This window comes from Globicephala melas, chromosome 2 (genome assembly GCF_963455315.2).
Source record: "Globicephala melas chromosome 2, mGloMel1.2, whole genome shotgun sequence".
Lineage (NCBI taxonomy): Eukaryota > Metazoa > Chordata > Mammalia > Artiodactyla > Delphinidae > Globicephala > Globicephala melas.
The window spans coordinates 18134532-18153027 of NC_083315.2; the positions used below are offsets into that span (position 1 = coordinate 18134532).

Sequence of the window (18496 nt, forward strand, 5' to 3'; positions counted from 1 at the left end):
TACGTCCAAAAATTACTACCCCACATAAAACATGGCATTTTGGGGGTAGTTTGTTAATACTGTTGTCATATCTAACACAGGGTAAACTCCTCTCACAGTGTCCCTCATGGTAATTATATAATGATTACATATAATCCTGTTCCTACTGAAAGATACTCTTCACAACTCATTACTGATATTTGAATACACATAAAATAAGACTATATTTTCAAAAATCTTACAACAACCATGTAGGCAAATTTAAATTTAAAAATTTGTAAAATATAATATTTACTTTTCTTTCAAATATTATTCATTATAGCCTAAGTATTATATTCAAAGGAAAAATGAGCACTAAAGAATATTGAAATTATACATGTATTTTTCAGAACATACTAGTGTATTAACAAGTCTCCTTTTATAGCATAATCACGGGAAGTTCAATTCCCATATAATTCAAGCATTCAATCATTCAATTACTCACTTAAAAGTTAAGTTACACACTTCTATTTTGACTTTCACTATGAAATTGGTTGGTTAAGGTGAATCTCCATCTCCAGATTAGAAATCTCACAATTAGAAGCCCTAATTCTGAAACTACCTTAAAGAATAATGATTAAATGAAGAAAATCATATATAGATAAGAATATATGTATTAAAAAATTACCTTATCCAACGCACTCATAAAGTGCTGATCACCATTCAGAACAGTGTTGATAAGCTGAACAAATTTACCATGTACTTCCAGAACTGACTCCACAAATAGTGTTGGCATCTAAAAATATGAAATACAAAGTACAAAACCACATTTTAAGAAGTTCAAGGGTATAATTTGGCTTAGTGAAGAGTTGTTTAAGAGTAAAGTTTTCCCTAAGCAAATAATGTTACACACGACACACACCCTCAAAAAATGTTTTTAGCTAAGACGGTCTTTAAAATCTAAAACTTTGATGTTGAAGTTAGCTGTCATTCAACACTGTAAATGCAGGACTGTAGTTCCTCTGCTAGAAGAACCCATGGAAAAAACACTTCTTTCTGGTGCTGGAATTCTGTATCTTAAGTGTAACAAGATACAATCTCAGAACTACCAGGCCTATCACTTTCATAGAGGATTATGTAAATAAAAACGGCCTTCAAAGGCACTGAAGGCTGAGAGAGAGAGGAGAAGTTAAAAAGCCATTATCTGTGAAAACTGAGACCCCTAGAGTTGGGCAGTACAGTTCCCCACATCTCAGAGAGAAGAAATACCTAGTAGTGCAAAAGTGAGTTTTCATTCTTAATGGAGATAACTATGAAGTTAGACCTAAGACTTCTAAGTCAGCTAAAATTATCTGAGTCTCCTACAAACGCATTCTCTTGTATTTGCATCTCCCAGGCCTTGACACCAAACTCTATGCCTCTGTGCCCAATGTCATTCCACACCCTGAATCTGTAAAACTAATATAAACTAAGAAACCTAATAAATAATACAGGCTATTAGATGTAAGCAATATAAATTAATAGTTTTACAAAAAATGGGAAAGCTTATGCATTGCTGTGGCAGGACATAACATCTAAGAATTATCTGCCAAAGACAAATAAACCTACAACTAAGGAGATCAGCATTTAATAAATGCTCCTGAACAATGAGGTCTATACACAGATCACTGCATCACAGGAGGAGCAAACAGCTCTACATAGGAAAGAGAAGTGACATGTGATGTCATGTCTATCTTATTTGTCAACCATCACTAGTAAAAACAAAGAAGGTGGTCCAACAAAATTTGACAATAGGAACACACTTTGATAGGAGACACCTTATTGTAAACAGTAATTTAAATGGCAGGGAACTCTTAAGATGGGGATTAAGGATATGAAGGTCACTGCTGGGTATTTTGGGTAGTAAGCATATATTTAGGGAAGATAGTTTTAATCCAAATTTGCTTCCCGGGCTATCAAATCCAGGGCATGTAAAAGGAAATCAAATTGTAAGTTGTCTATATTATCACTGATTAATACCATTACCACTACAACTAACTAAACATTAATGCCAGTTACACAGAAACAAGACTGTTTAGAAACAGCAAACAGGGACTTCCATGGCGGCGCAGTGGTTAAGAATCTGCCTGCTAATGCAGGGGACATGGGTTCGAGCCCTGGTCCAGGAAGATCCCACATGCTGTGGAGCAACTAAGCCCGTGAGCCACAACTACTGAGCCTGCGCTCTAGAGCCCGCGAGCCACACTACTGAGCCCATGCGCTGCAACTACTGAAACCCGCACACCTAGAGCCCATGCTCTGCAACAAGAGAAGCCACCGCAATGAGAAGCCCGCGCACCACAACGAAGAGTAGCCCCCGCTCACCGCAACTAGAGAAAGCCAGCGCGCAGCAACGAAGACCCAACACAGCCAAAAATTAATTATTAATTAAAAAAAAAGGAAAGATCAAACATACTTTTCTGTGAGAAATTAATTAACAATTGCTAAATGAACATGACAGTGTGTAGGAAGAAGTTTATCTTATTCACTGATTTTCTAATAATTGATAATTCCAAAATGTGTCCAACAACTTCTAGGTTTGAACATTTTAATAAAGACGTTTCATTTATTGGCATGGTAGGACTTTTCTTTCATGCTTTTAAACAGTAAAGTCAAAAGAAAAACTCCATGATAATCTGATTAAGAGAAAAATTTTCCAGTTCCTTATGTAACTCACATTTTCCTGAGTAAGATTACTGGTTGCTCTAAGGCCCTCATCATGGATATGATTTTGCAGCTCCTGAATCATATGAGGTAAACCAGTGGACACAGCACGGAGTAAGACATACATATTTGCCATGTCTGAGGGGAAAAAGAAATTTATTATTAAATTTCCAAATAGTTTAAAAATTTTTTTAATATAATAGGTAATATATGGTTCCAAATGCAGAATTACAGAAGAGTATGCAGAGCCAGATCCCCACACCTTTCTCCCAATCACCCCATCCTCCTCCCCTGGGAAAGCAACGTTGTGGTTGTTTAGTATCTTCTCAAAGCTGTTTCCTACCCATTCAAGCAAATACGCTATTCTTCCCTCTGCCCCTTTTTATACAAATAGGGTAGCGTATTTATATTTTATACAAATAGGGTAGCGTACTATAAACAACACTTTAACTTAGAGATCTTTTTACATCAGTACACAAAGCATTTCCTCATATTTTACAACTGCTTAGCACTCCACTTTATGGCTACATTACAACAATTCCTTAACAATTGATGGGAATTTGGTTGTTTCCAATCTCTTGATATTGCAATGTTACAATTAATAATCCTGCATATGGGCAAGAATATCTGCAGTATAAATCCCTGGAAGTGGGACTGCCATGCAAAGCTTAGTCTTGCAGAAGGACCTTCTAGACAGAGCTCCCAGTGGCCAGGAGCTCCCTTGCCAACAAATGTTGTGATCTTTGCACTGAGAGGTGGAAAATGATATCTCAGTGTAGTGGGTTTTATTTTAAACTTTTTACTGAAGTATAACACACACACAGAAAAATGTACAAACCGTAAGTGTGTATCTCAATGAATTATCACGAGTGAACCCCCCTCCCAAAGTTATCACCACCCACAGTAAGAAAGAGACATGACCTCCACTCAGAAGTCCCCTTCATACCTCTTCCCAATCACTACCCCTCCTGTTCTTCTGCAACGGTAATCACTGTCGTGACAGATTAGTTACTTACTAAACTAAACCAAACCACAGGTTCAGCTTGCCTCTTTTGAACCATTTATACAAATGAAATCATACAATTCTTTCATGCTTGGTTTCTTTGGTTCAACATGTTCATAAGGTTCACCTGTGTTGTATGAAGCTATAATGTGTTCCTTTTCACTCTCCTATAATATTTTATTGTGTGAATATGCAGTACTTTAATTCATTCTGCTGTTACTGGACATTTGAGCTGTTTCCAGTTTGGAGCTATTACAATGTTGCTGTGAGCATGCTTGTGCATGTCCTTTTGTGTATGTGTGCATGCATTTTGGGTGGGGGGTTGAACACCTATGAGAGCAACAGCTGGACCGCAAGAGATGTGTTTGCTCAGCATTAGCAGTCGCTCACTGGCAGTGTCTCAAGGTGGTTGCATTGATTTATACTCTAGGTCCAACATATAACAAGTTCCTGTTACTCTATACACTTCCACACACTTATTATTTTCAGTCTTTTTCATTTTATATCAAAATGTGACTAAGTACTGATACCTTAGTTTGGTTTTAATTTGCACTCCTCTGTTTTAGTGAGATTGAGAGCCTTTTTATATGTTTATTGGCCATTTGGATAACCTCTATTCTGCAGTGCCTGTTCAAACTTCTTGACTATTTTATATTTTGGACATAAACCTTTTTCAGGGATTGCAAATATATAACCGTATGACAGCCTTTTTTTTTTCTTTTTGAGTTATAACTGACATATATTAGTTTCAGGTTTATAACATAATGATATTGGTATACACTGCAGACTGATCACCACAATCTGTCGAGTTAACATCTGTCACCGTACATATTTACAACTTTTTTCTTGTGATGAGAACTTTTTTATTTTTTTTTTTTATTAATTTTTATTGGAGTATGGCTGCTTTACAATGTTGTGTTAGCCTCCACTGCACAAGAAATGAATCAGCCATACACATACAGATATCTCCCCCCTTTGGGACTTCCCTCCCATTTAGGTTACCACAGTGCATTAGGTAGAGTTCCCTGTGCTATGAAGTAGGTTCTCATTAGTTGTCTATTTTATACATAGTATCAATAATGTATATGTGTCAATCCCAGTCTCCCAATTCCTCCCACCACACCCCTTTCTCCCTTGGTATCCATACCTCTGTGTCTCTATTTCTGCTTTGTAAATAAAATCATCTATACCATTTTTCTAGATTACACACATAAGCGTCATTATACGATATCTGCGAGAACTTTTAAAATCTACTCTCTTAGCAACTTTCAAATATGCAACATGGTATTATTACCTATAGTCATCATGCTATACATTATTACATCCCCATGACTTATTTTTTTAATAACTGGAAGTTATTAAACCTTTTGACTCCCTTCAGCCATCCCCACTGACTCTGGCAACCACCAAGCTCTTCTCTGTATCCATGAGTTCATGTGTTTTGTTTTTTAGATTCCACGTATAAGTGAGATCACACGATATTTGTCTTTCTCTGTCTGACTTATTTCACTTAGCACAATGCCCTCGAGGTCGATCCATGTTGTTGCAAAATAGTAGATTTCATTTTTTTTTTTTAATGGCTGACTGATATTTCTGTGTGTGTGTGTGTGTGTGTTTATTTTCAGCCATTCACCTATCAATGGACACTTAGGTTGTTTCCTTATTTTGTTTATTGTAAATAATGCTGCAATGAACATATATGAACAGGGTTCATATATTTTTGGGGGTGTTTTTGTTTTCTTTGGATAAATGCCCAGAAGTAGAATTGCTAGATCACATCATAGTTTTATTTTTCATTTTTATCCCACAACTGTACACGATGGTTCCCTTTTCTTCACATCCTCGCCAACATTTGTTATTTCTATCCTTTTTGATAACAGTCATGCTAACAGGTGTGAGGTGATATCTTACTGGGGTTTGGAGTTGCATTTCCCTGATGATTAATAATGTTGAGAACCTTTTCATGTACCTGCTGGCCATCTGTAAGTCTTCTTTAGAAAAATGTCTGTTCAGATCTTTTCTTTTCTTTTCTTTTTTGTGGTACGTGGGCCTCTCACTGTTGTGGCCTCTCCTGTTGCAGAGCACAGGCTCCGGACGCGCCGGCTCAGCAGCCATGGCTCACAGGCCTAACCGCTCTACGGCATGTGGGATCTTCCCAGACCGGGGCACGAACCCATGTCCCCTGCATCGGCAGAGGACTCTCAACCACTGTGCCACCAGGGAAGCCCTGATCTTCTCATTTTTTAATCAGTCTTTTTGCTATTGAGTTGTATGAGTCTTTTATATATTTTGGATATTAACCCCTTATCAGATAAGTGATTTGCAAATATTTTCTCCCATTCAGTAGGTCACCTTTTCATTTTGCTGATGGTTTCCTTTGCTGTGCAGAAGCTTTTTAGTTTGATGGAGTCCCACTTGTTTATTTTTGCTTTTGTTGCCTTTGCTTTTGGTGTCAGATTCAAAAAATCATCACCAAGACGGATGTCAAGGAGCTTATCGCCTTTGTTTTTTTCTAGGAGTTTTATGGCTTCAGGTCTTAGGTTCAAGTGTTAATTCATTTTGAGTTAATTTTTATGTAGGATATAAGACAGTGGTTCAGTTTCATTCTTTTGCATGTGGCTGTCCAGTTTTTTCAAAAACATTTATTAAAGGGATTGTCCTTTTCCCATTGTGTATTCTTGGCTCCTTTGTCCTATGACTGTCATTGTGATGCTATTTTGATGATCCAATGGTCTTAATGGTTTTTTAATGATCCAAAGTTTTTAATGATAAAGTAGTCAACTTGATCAATCTTTCCTTGTGGTTAGTGCTTTCTGTGTCTTATTTAAAATATTTTTCTCTACCTCCAAGGTCATGAAGTTATTCTCCTATATTATCTTCTGGAAGTGTTACTGCTTTACATTGAGATCAAAAGCCCAAAATGAATTGATCGATTTTGTATATGGTGTTTGAGGTAGAGATCAAATTTTGCTTTTTTCCCACATGGATATCCAACAGACCTGGCGCTGTGTGTTCAAAACACTATCCTTCACCCACTGCTCTGCAGGGCTGCCTTAGTCTTAAATGAAGTATCTACATATGTATGGGTTATTTCTTGGCTTTTTATTTTATTCCATTCGTCTCTTTGCCTATCCTTGCACCAACGCCTCATATTCCTAATTACTGTGGTTTTTACAAGTCATGCTATCCCGCAGTTTTCGCATCATGCTCTTCAAAATTGTCTTGAAGAGTAAGTATAACTTTCAGAGTTTCAGAGTGTAAAAAAAGAATCTTGGGTTTTGAGAAGATTGCCCTGGATCTATAAATCAATGTTGCTTTCATGAATGTTTAGTTTTCTGTGTAGGTCTGACACATATCTTGTTACATTTATTCCCTGCTATTTAAAAATCCTTATTGCTTTTTTCTTAAAAATTCCATTTTATTCACTGCTTATTGTTAACATTTCATTGTATTTTCATTTTGTATTTCCCCTATTTTGAGTGAGACTGAGCATCTTCACATATTTAAAATCTATTTATATTTCATTTTCATGTTCTTTGTCTTTTCTCCTCTTATTTACTAGAAACTCTTAATATATTCAGGAAATTAGCCCCTGTGATTTTTAAAAATGTGTAAACATATTTTCCCAGTTTTTCTTTTGACTTTAGAATACAGTTTGAAAATATACTTTTCCAAAACAATCTTTTAAAATAGATTACGTAAAAAGGCATATCGAATATTTTAGAGACTATTACTTAAATATGTTGGAAGTCTAAGGTAGCTGGAAGATGATGTAAAAAGTGGGTTTATAATTTAATTTCTATTCACATTGATGTTTGGTATCACTTACCATTTTTTTTCTCTTGTCGGATGATATTATGACATTCTGCATGTAAGAACTGTAAGTGGTCTGCTACCATTCGTTGCTGACATTCATGAATTACTTTAGTATATGAACTTGGATGTAAGTATTTTCGACATCGAATTTCTTCATCTTTTAATCTACCTAGAACCTTTAGAAATATATTCTTACAGTCAGAAACTACTATGAGAAAACACCTGTAATATCAATAAGTAACTTACATGGCAAAGTAACTTACAAATAAGAATTATATAACTAATTTAAACTCACATTCCATAAGTCATTTCAAAATTTTATTAAGCTGCTAGATGTCACCTACATTTCAGCACTGTCTTATGAACAGCACGGTCTTATGAAAAGTTAAATGGTCTGCATTTTGCCCTCATTTATTGACCCCAATCATCCTACATATAGACAACCTATATGCAATAGGAAACATGGGTAAAGATCATTAAAAACCAGAATAGGTGGTCACTTTATGAATATTTAACTATCAAACTAGAAAGTAATTTACATCAACTGGATCATGTAGATTAAGCTAATTACTTTATGTTGATTCATCTTACAAAACAAACAGTATGTACATGATAGTGAACTATCACATTAAATATTCCACTAAATTTTTTTAAAGTAAAAAAAATTTAGTCATAGTCAAATATTTCAATCAAGATCTTTATTAAAGCTTATCCTATTAAAAAACCACTGAGGTACAAACAATACACTGGTTAACATCAACAAGAACCAGATAATAAAGATAATAGCCAGAGAATCTGGCTAATTTCTACCTCAAAAGAAAAACAGACCTAGCCATGTTTAGTATACAAACATGACTTTAACCTGCTTATGGATTAACTAAATAAAAAAGGAATTAGAATGTGGGTCTGAGGGAGGCAAGGGAGGATGAGAAAAGGAAAAAAATAAAATAATGAAAATGGGGGGCAGTGTGCATATCAATAAAAAGTAGATTAAGTTTGGAGTGCCTCAATGCAGGGCTTCAAATAAACCACCTGTAGCTGGCAGAAAAAGCCAAAACTAGAGGAAAGATACAGAAAGGGAAGTAGGAAGGCCATATGAATTGTCTGTTAATTAAATGACCTATTCTTATAAATGTTATTTTCCAAATATAATCTCCAATGGCCTTCCTTTTAATAGTTTGAGATCTAGTTTACATATAATATGATTCACCCATTTAAAGTATACAATTCAGTGGTTTTTGGTATATTACATTATTAGTTTTTTTAAATTGTGGTAAAATATATGTAACATAAAATTTGTCATTTTAACCATTTTTAAGTGTACAATTCAGTAGCATTAATTATATTCACAATGTTGTGCAACTGTCTATTTCCAAAACTTTTTCATTACACCAAACAGAAACTGTGTAACCACTAAGCTATAACTCCCTATCCTCCCCTCCCAATAACTTCTAATCTATAATACTTTTTGTATTATTTTGTCTATTCTGGATATTTTATATAAGTGGAACCATACGATGTTTGTCCTTTTGTGTCTGGCTTATTTCACTCAACATAATATTCTCAAAGTTAATGCATGTTGTAGCATGTGTCAGAACTTTATTCCTTTTTAAGGCTGAATGATATTCCATTGTATGTATACACATTTTGCCTGTCTTTTCAACTCCTGAAAGGCATTTGGGTTGTTTCCATTGTTTGCCAATAGCCTGTTTTTGAGAACCAGATATAACAAGGAGAGTATGTATCCCTGATATTCTGTGTGTACTTCTCAGGATTGGATCTAGAACCTTTAACAAGAGTCTAAGATGTAAAAAGGGCTAAGTGCTAAGACCCACTGACTTAGTGTAGCCTGCACTTAACGGAGGAAAATGTCCTAGATAACTTCCTCAAGGTCCCAGAGCTAAAGAGTGACAAAGCATGAAAAGAATTAAACAACTCAGACTCCTGGACCTGGGCTTTGTGGAATATTCACCATTGTATCATATCAGTAAGTACTGATATTTCCTGACCTATGGCCTATGGAAGCCTCACTACAGCTATTCCACTTGAAACATTTTACCTTTTCTTAAAAAAATATATATTTATTTACATATTTATTTGGTTGCACTGGGTCGTAGTCGCAGCAGGCGGGCTCCTTAGTTGCAGCATGTGAACTCTTAGTTGTGGCATGAATGTGGGATCTAGTTCCCCACCCAGGGATCGAACCCAGGCCCCCTACATTGGGAGTGTGGAGTCTTAACCACTGCGCCACCAGGGAAGTCCCCATTTTACCTTTCTTAAAGGTAAACAAACTAACAAAAATCATCTGATAATAAAATGCTTGAAATCCAACACTGCTGATGAAACAATCTAGTTAAAATTTCTAACATATCTTATCTGATGACTGAATTTATAATCTCACTATTCTTTTACTGAGAAAATATACATGGAATTATAAATATGGTTATCAGTGTGTTGGTTTAATGATTAAAATTTCTCGTGGAGGTTTTTCTCAGCCTTCCACAAACTTAACAGACCAAAAAGACCAAGTATCTAGAATTATTATATTTTTACTATTTTTTTCCTTCCATTTTAGAGGAAGATAAAAACCCCAACCCTTAGCTTTTGTACTTACCCTATTCCCTTATCTACTAAGCACAAAATATAGTTTATTTTGCCAAGAATATGAATATATATTAATTTTAAAGACAAGCAAATCTAGCAATCAGGATTTTATCAGAAAGCATCAACCACAATGAAAACTGGAATAGCACCTTTTCTATGGAAAATGCCATAGCAGGAACAATGATTTATCAATAGGTGTTGTACATTAACTATAACTCAGTGTAATGATCAAAAAAAAAGAACTTTTTCCACCAAAAAAATATATTAACTAAGATAACTAATATTAAATAAAACCATGCCTGATATATAATAGATGATGTAGTTAACATAATGTTTTCTTACCTTTTCCATATACTGTGAGCAATTTGATTCTTGTAATAAATTTGAAGCTTCTTGTTTGTAATACTCTCCTGTTTCAGTCAGGAAGGGAGACTCAAAGATTTCCTGATAAAACTAAATAAATCAATTAAATCATATTTAAAAAATTAGAACAGGCAACTTAAGAAATTAAAGGTCTAATTATTTATGTTTTTAAAGGAGGCTTTTTACCTTTAAGGGGAATTTTTTCTTATACTGTTCAACATGAACAAAGGAGTTAATAACCCCATGGATTACTTTCTGGTTTGGGTCTTCTCCACCACGATCACTAAAACAAGGTATAACACAAAACATTCTTGAGAATACAAATATCTATGGGAATATACCAAAGTATGCCACAATACGGCTGCTTATTCTATTGGTCTAATCACATTATGTATAAAGCATTTTAAAGGTCAATGCACAAGATGCTTAAAAATGATTTTTCATATTGCAGCTGAATTAGTATTTATGATAGTTTATGTACATATTAGATTTCAATAAACAACAGAAAAGCTTAACTGTAAAATTAAAGATACTATGTTGACACTAAGATGATACTTCTTCAATTTTAATAAAGTAGCTATGAGCCTATCAATTCAAGACTTTAAATACCAGTGGTTAAGAATATTTGAATTTCACTCACCACAAACTCTATTACTAAGAGGATGTGGTCTGAGAATGCAGTCTTTGAACCATCACAAGTATGCCTACAGTAACCTGATGAGACTCATTCCTCAAAGGTACACTCTAATACAATATATCGCTCATTAAAATGACTAATAACTGTTGTTCTCTCTCTAAGAGGTCTGCCAGAGCCACTGAGTTGCTTTCATTTAAGCACAAAGGTATTTCTCTACTTAGAAATTTAGTGAGATATGTTGTAATATTTCTATATTCTGTTACAGTTACAAAGGGATCTAAAATCATCTCAGTTATTCATGTGACATTTTGGTAAGTTCCTACTTAGTCAAGGGTACTACTGTGATGCAAGTCTTAATCACAATAAGAAATGAAGGTGAAGTTTGGCTTTTATAATTACAGAAATAGGAAAATGAAATAGGAAAAAAATAAGAGTGGACCTAAAGCCACAGTAAAACGGTCTGGCTCTGTGTTGGAAGTTTCTGACTCCAGTAATAATGCTCAAATCAAACCATTATACAGTCAAAGGTTTACCTTTCCATGGTAATCTTCCACCTCACTTTAAAATATTTTTTTCTTTGAATTAATAATTATTTTACAAAGAAAGCAACAGAAAAATATATTATCATCATTTCCTAGTAAAATCTTCTGGTTTTCGTACTGGGATATAAAGATTTTCTAACATTTAAGGAAAGTATTGTGGCAATTACCTTTATATATCAGTGTCCCTCCCTGCCTCTGCCTCCCTCTAATCCTCATTCTGTCTCCCATTAATTATCTGGATATTCTGGGAAAAGTTTGTTGTGCTTGAATTAATATGGCTACAGTCCTTCTGACAGTCACAGAAATGTAGTTACAAAGTCTACATTTTGATATAAGAACTAATAAGAACGATGAGTTCATACAAGGTGACACATGGTGAGCTCCTTTCCTCTGCTGACCTTCCCTCTTAAGCCCAAATTAAATCTGCTGAAATAATGATATAACCTATTCCATTGATTTGGAGCGCATTACTTTTTGCCTTTTAACTTTGTCTGGGACCAAATGAAAATCAGTCAAAAGTGAGAAATATCTAAATATTTGGAAAATCAGGTTACCTAAAATTATTTTCATGACCAAATCCTACTGTCCCTGCTCAGCACCAGGAAAACGTCCACTGCTGCTATTCTCAGCACTCCTGCCATTTGTTTCTGACCCCAAAAGGCCCAGAGAAGCGGGAATCAGGTAAGGCAGTGCCTAGAAAGAACATCGACATTCCTACTGCTTAATAACTAAATTGTCCTCTCCTGTAAGAAGAACATCTGAACTCAGAAACTCTTAGGCATAATTACTCAATTCACCATACACTTTGATAACTGCACAAAAGGTACAATAGAAAATCATTGTAATTTATTTCTATTAGGCTGACAGATAATGAAAATAAACTGAAATGATGCTAAGTTAGTACTATATAAAAGCAATGACTAAGCTGGTTATCTGAATAAGCTCTGGTCTCATCTAAGAACAGTGATCCCAAGAGACGAGGCTTGAGAAAAGAATATGAAGAATTTTTAGAATATGGCTCATTATTTGATCTTGACAGAACTAAGTGGAAAATGCCTACAACAACCATAATGAAATCACTCAGCTGGGAGGATGGGAACTAATAGGAATAGTTTATTGTAGCCCCTAAGACCAGGGTTTTGGAGTCAGACTACCTAGGTTCAAGTTCTGGCTGCATTAATATGTCACCTTGTGCAGGTGCTTATTAACCTTTAGTACTCAGAGATGTCCCCTTCTGTAAAGTGGGGGTAAGAAATGTATGTACTCTCACGAGGATATGGTACAGATTATGCATAATCCAAGAAAGTACGTAGCACAGTGCCTGGTACATGAGTAAACCATCAATAAGCTAGTATTTTAAGTACAGATAGGCGCAAAATGGAAGCATTTTCAATAAATTAGAGAGGAGAAGAAAGCTAAGAGACCAAAAAAAGCACTAATTGTGATTTTAAAACCAAGGCATTTTAGAGAGCAGACCAGGTTTGCGATGGTCATTAAAAGTTAGGCTGGAACTCTCAAAAGTCCTGATTCTGATATGTGACAATGGGTAAATTAATCTCTTGGTGAAACTCCCATTCACCCCCTATGATTAAAATGAGAATATGGTTCCAACAAATTAAATGCAGCCTCCTGCTCTCACTCCAAATCTGAGAGGTGACAGGAAGGATACTTTTTAACACTCCATTGTTGGCTGTAGCCCTTGGACCTGTAGAAATTGAAAAAAAGAGAATGAAGACTAGATAGCACAGAAAAACAAAGTACAGACCAAAATGCACAAGAGAAAGAACTGCTAAAGGGAGGGGGTGGAAGATAGTGAAGGAGGACAGGCAAGAAGTGGTGTTACTGAAAGCGGGCTGGCACAAAACCAGCAAGGTCATCAGCAGACTAGCTGCTCTGCGTGTCCCTGCAGGAGCAGTGAGTGTGGTACCACGAGGAAGGGAAGCGCCTGCGCCCAGACTGCCCCCAGACTGCCCCAGACTGCCCCGATACTGCCCCCAGACTGCGCCAGACTGCTCCAGACTGCTCCCAGACTGAGCCCAGACTGCTCCCAGACTGCGCCCAGACTGCTCCAGACTGCGCCCAGACTGCTCCCAGACTGCTCCAGACTGCGCCAGACTGCTCCCAGACTGCCCCCAGACTGCGCCCAGACTGCCCCCAGACTGCTCCGGACTGCGCCAGACTGCTCCCAGACTGCCCCCAGACTGCTCCGGACTGCGCCAGACTGCTCCCAGACTGCGCCCAGACTGCTCCCAGACTGCCCCCAGACTGCTCCAGACTGCTCCAGACTGCGCCCAGACTGCTCCCAGACTGCCCCCAGACTGCTCCGGACTGCGCCAGACTGCTCCAGACTGCGCCAGACTGCTCCCAGACTGCGCCAGACTGCGCCGGACTGCTCCCAGACTGCGCCAGACTGCGCCAGACTGCTCCCAGACTGCTCCCAGACTGCGCCAGACTGCGCCCAGACTGCTCCCAGACTGCGCCCAGACTGCCCCCCGACTGCTCCGGACTGCGCCAGACTGCTCCCAGACTGCGCCAGACTGCTCCAGACTGCTCCAGACTGCTCCAGACTGCTCCCAGATTGCTCCAGACTGCGCCAGACTGCTCCCAGACTGCGCCAGACTGCTCCAGACAGCGCCAGACTGCTCCAGACTGCTCCCAGACTGCTCCAGACTGCGCCAGACTGCTCCAGACTGCGCCAGACTGCTCCCAGACTGCGCCCAGACTGCTCCCAGACTGCGCCCAGACTGCTCCAGACTGCTCCAGACTGCGCCCAGACTGCTCCCAGACTGCTCCGGACTGCGCCGGACTGCTCCGGACTGCGCCAGACTGCTCCAGACTGCTCCCAGACTGCGCCAGACTGCTCCCAGACTGCGCCAGACTGCTCCCAGACTGCTCCCAGACTGCCCCCAGACTGCTCCAGACTGCGCCAGACTGCTCCAGACTGCGCCCAGACTGCTCCCAGACTGCTCCCAGACTGCCCCCAGACTGCTCCAGACTGCTCCAGACTGCGCCCAGACTGCTCCCAGACTGCCCCCAGACTGCTCCGGACTGCGCCAGACTGCTCCGGACTGCGCCAGACTGCTCCGGACTGCGCCAGACTGCTCCAGACTGCGACAGACTGCTCCAGACTGCTCCCAGACTGCGCCAGACTGCTCCCAGACTGCTCCCAGACTGCCCCCGGACTGCCCCCGGACTGCGCCAGACTGCTCCAGACTGCGCCAGACTGCTCCAGACTGCTCCCAGACTGCGCCAGACTGCTCCAGACTGCGCCCAGACTGCGCCCAGACTGCTCCAGACTGCTCCAGACTGCCCCCAGACTGCGCCAGACTGCGCCCAGACTGCGCCCAGACTGCCCCCAGACTGCTCCGGACTGCGCCAGACTGCTCCAGACTGCGCCAGACTGCTCCGGACTGCGCCAGACTGCTCCAGACTGCGCCAGACTGCTCCAGACTGCGCCAGACTGCTCCCAGACTGCTCCCAGACTGCCCCCGGACTGCCCCCGGACTGCCCCCGGACTGCGCCAGACTGCGCCAGACTGCTCCAGACTGCGCCAGACTGCTCCAGACTGCCCCCAGACTGCGCCAGACTGCTCCCAGACTGCTCCCAGACTGCCCCCAGACTGCTCCAGACTGCTCCAGACTGCGCCCAGACTGCTCCCAGACTGCCCCCAGACTGCTCCAGACTGCGCCAGACTGCTCCGGACTGCGCCAGACTGCTCCGGACTGCGCCAGACTGCTCCAGACTGCTCCCAGACTGCGCCAGACTGCTCCCAGACTGCTCCCAGACTGCCCCCGGACTGCCCCCGGACTGCGCCAGACTGCTCCAGACTGCGCCAGACTGCGCCAGACTGCTCCAGACTGCTCCCAGACTGCGCCAGACTGCTCCAGACTGCGCCCAGACTGCTCCCAGACTGCTCCAGACTGCTCCAGACTGCCCCCAGACTGCGCCAGACTGCTCCGGACTGCGCCAGACTGCTCCAGACTGCTCCCAGACTGCGCCAGACTGCTCCCAGACTGCTCCCAGACTGCCCCCAGACTGCTCCAGACTGCGCCAGACTGCTCCAGACTGCGCCCAGACTGCTCCCAGACTGCTCCCAGACTGCCCCCAGACTGCTCCAGACTGCTCCAGACTGCGCCCAGACTGCTCCCAGACTGCCCCCAGACTGCTCCGGACTGCGCCAGACTGCTCCAGACTGCGCCAGACTGCTCCGGACTGCGCCGGACTGCTCCGGACTGCGCCGGACTGCCCCCGGACTGCCCCCGGACTGCGCCCGGACTGCTCCAGACTGCTCCAGACTGCGCCAGACTGCTCCAGACTGCCCCCAGACTGCGCCAGACTGCTCCCAGACTGCTCCCAGACTGCCCCCAGACTGCTCCAGACTGCTCCAGACTGCGCCCAGACTGCTCCCAGACTGCCCCCAGACTGCTCCGGACTGCGCCAGACTGCTCCGGACTGCGCCAGACTGCTCCAGACTGCTCCCAGACTGCGTCAGACTGCTCCCAGACTGCTCCCAGACTGCTCCCAGACTGCCCCCGGACTGCCCCCGGACTGCGCCAGACTGCTCCAGACTGCGCCAGACTGCGCCAGACTGCTCCAGACTGCTCCCAGACTGCGCCAGACTGCTCCAGACTGCGCCCAGACTGCTCCCAGACTGCTCCAGACTGCTCCAGACTGCTCCAGACTGCCCCCAGACTGCGCCAGACTGCTCCCAGACTGCGCCAGACTGCTCCAGACTGCTCCAGACTGCACCAGACTGCTCCCAGACTGCCCCCAGACTGCGCCAGACTGCCCCCAGACTGCCCCCAGACTGCCGCCAGACTGCCCCCAGACTGCTGCTCCCAGACTGCTCCAGACTGCTCCAGACTGCTCCAGACTGCCCCCAGACTGCCCCCAGACTGTTCCAGACTGCGCCAGACTGTGCCAGACTGCTCCCAGACTGTGCCCAGACTACCCCCAGACTGCCCCCAGACTGCGCCAAACTGCGGCCAGACTGTTCCAGACTGTGGCCAGACTGCGCCAGACTGCGGCCAGACTGCACCCACACTGCTCCCAGACTGCGGCCAAACTGCTCCAGACTGCGGCCAGACTGCGCCAAACTGCCCCCAGACTGTCCCCAGACTGCGCCAAACTGCTCCCAGACTGCACCCGGACTGCGCCCAGACTGCACCCAGACTGCTCCAGACTGCGGCCAAACTGCTCCAGACTGCGGCCAGACTGCTCCCAACTGTGCCAGACTGCTCCCTGATTGCACCAGGCTGCTCCGGACTGCTCCCAGGCTGCCCCCAGGCTGCTCCAGACTGCTCCCAGACTGCCCCCAGGCTGCTCCAGACTGCTCCAGACTGCGCCAGACTGCTCCAGACTGCACCCAGGCTGCACCCAGACTGCGCCAGACTGCACCCAGACTGCGCCAGACTGCCCCCAGACTGCTTGGCCCCAACCCCAGAGCACCTCAGGAGGCACTGGAAAATCAAGGAAACAGTTCACCTTCAGACTGGCAAGACTTGATGAGTAGTAGAGAAACGGGTTCCCATACTCTGCCTTTGGAAGAACAGGTACTTTACAGAGAGCAACATTAATTCTAAATGCACATACTCTATGGCTCCAAACATCTGCACCTGCGCATGACAGAACCAAGAGTTGTAGTAATGGAAAAGCTGGAAACAACCTAATAGACATTACTAGGAGAAGAGTTTAAAAATTGAGGTAGAGCCATACCAAATATTATATAGAGTTTAGGAAGAATGAGGAAGATCTCTACGTACAAACATAGAAAAATTATCAAGATATAAACCTGAATTTTAAAAGAAGTACATCATAAATGATTTTCAGAAGTTAGAAAAAAAGAAAAAATTCTATACTTAAAAAAAGAAAACAGAACAATATTCTGTATTGTATTCTGTATCATATTTATTTCTCTACATAGATATAAAAATTCATAGAAAAAGGTTTGAAAAGACAGTTAACCAAATGATAACAGGGATTACCTCTGTGGAGAGGAAGATTGAGGAAAGGATCTGGAACACTCAAAGGTTTTCAAGAATGCATGTACATGTCATTGTGTATTTGGAACTAAGTTTTTCACTGAGTAGCTGGTACCAGGTCTGGGGAAGAAAATGTACAAGATAAGCCTGGAATACACTGACATACTAGATAGCAAGAAAGTTATCAATGATGACTAGGGTCACTTCAAAAAGGCTCTGGCACCAACTAACCAAAGAGAGGCTATTTAAACTTTAATAAAGTTAGACAATGAATAGGAACAAGTCAAATATAAAGTCTATAAGTTTCATCACAGTATGTTGGAAAAAAAAAAAGCTAATTGGCCACTTTTTGAACATGACAGCAAACCAACTCATTATCCTGACAACTGGGTAAAGAAAAGAAAAGAAACAAGCAGTTATTTCGCCCTTCCTATATGATAACCAAATAGTAGATAAGGGTAAGAATATTTTTATAAAATTTTTCAAGTTAAAAAATGAAAACCGAATGACAGAATTAAGGTGGCAACTTTTTACAAACCCCAATACAGTAAAAGATGTCAGCATTTAGCATCAGTGGCTGCTTACATCAAAAAAAGAGTGAAAAATCAGACATTACCAAAGAACAAAATATCTTTGGTTTTGCTGGCAAGAACCAACCTGAGTCTGAGTAAAACACTGAACTGCCAATTTACAGGAAACAGAGGACAAAGAAACACGTATAAATGGGCCTCATGCATGCAATCAGCAAAATCCAGACAGTGGTAAAGTCTAAAGATCAAATGGCCAGGATTCATGAACAAATAAGTTACAAGTTAAAAAAAAAAGGGATGGAGGAGAAACCTATTGATTAAAAGATGTGTTAGATTAGAAGTCTGGGCACAGTCTGGTG

General features: G+C 41.4%; 1 protein-coding gene across 4 annotated transcripts in view; it reads right to left on the reverse strand.

Moving 5' to 3' along the window:
* Positions 1-18496, reverse strand: part of CUL2 (cullin 2) — an 85084-nt gene that overhangs the window by 19092 nt on the left and 47496 nt on the right. For 3 of the 4 annotated variants that reach the window (XM_030837059.3, XM_030837058.3, XM_030837057.3), the window contains exons 7-11: positions 10634-10730; positions 10427-10537; positions 7494-7656; positions 2675-2799; positions 647-754 (exon numbers count right to left, since the gene is read on the reverse strand). In XM_030837059.3, coding sequence (XP_030692919.1) covers positions 647-754; positions 2675-2799; positions 7494-7656; positions 10427-10537; positions 10634-10730 — 604 coding nt within the window. The remainder of the gene's footprint in view (positions 1-646; positions 755-2674; positions 2800-7493; positions 7657-10426; positions 10538-10633; positions 10731-18496) is intronic. The other variant, XM_060293170.2, reaches the window with a different exon arrangement.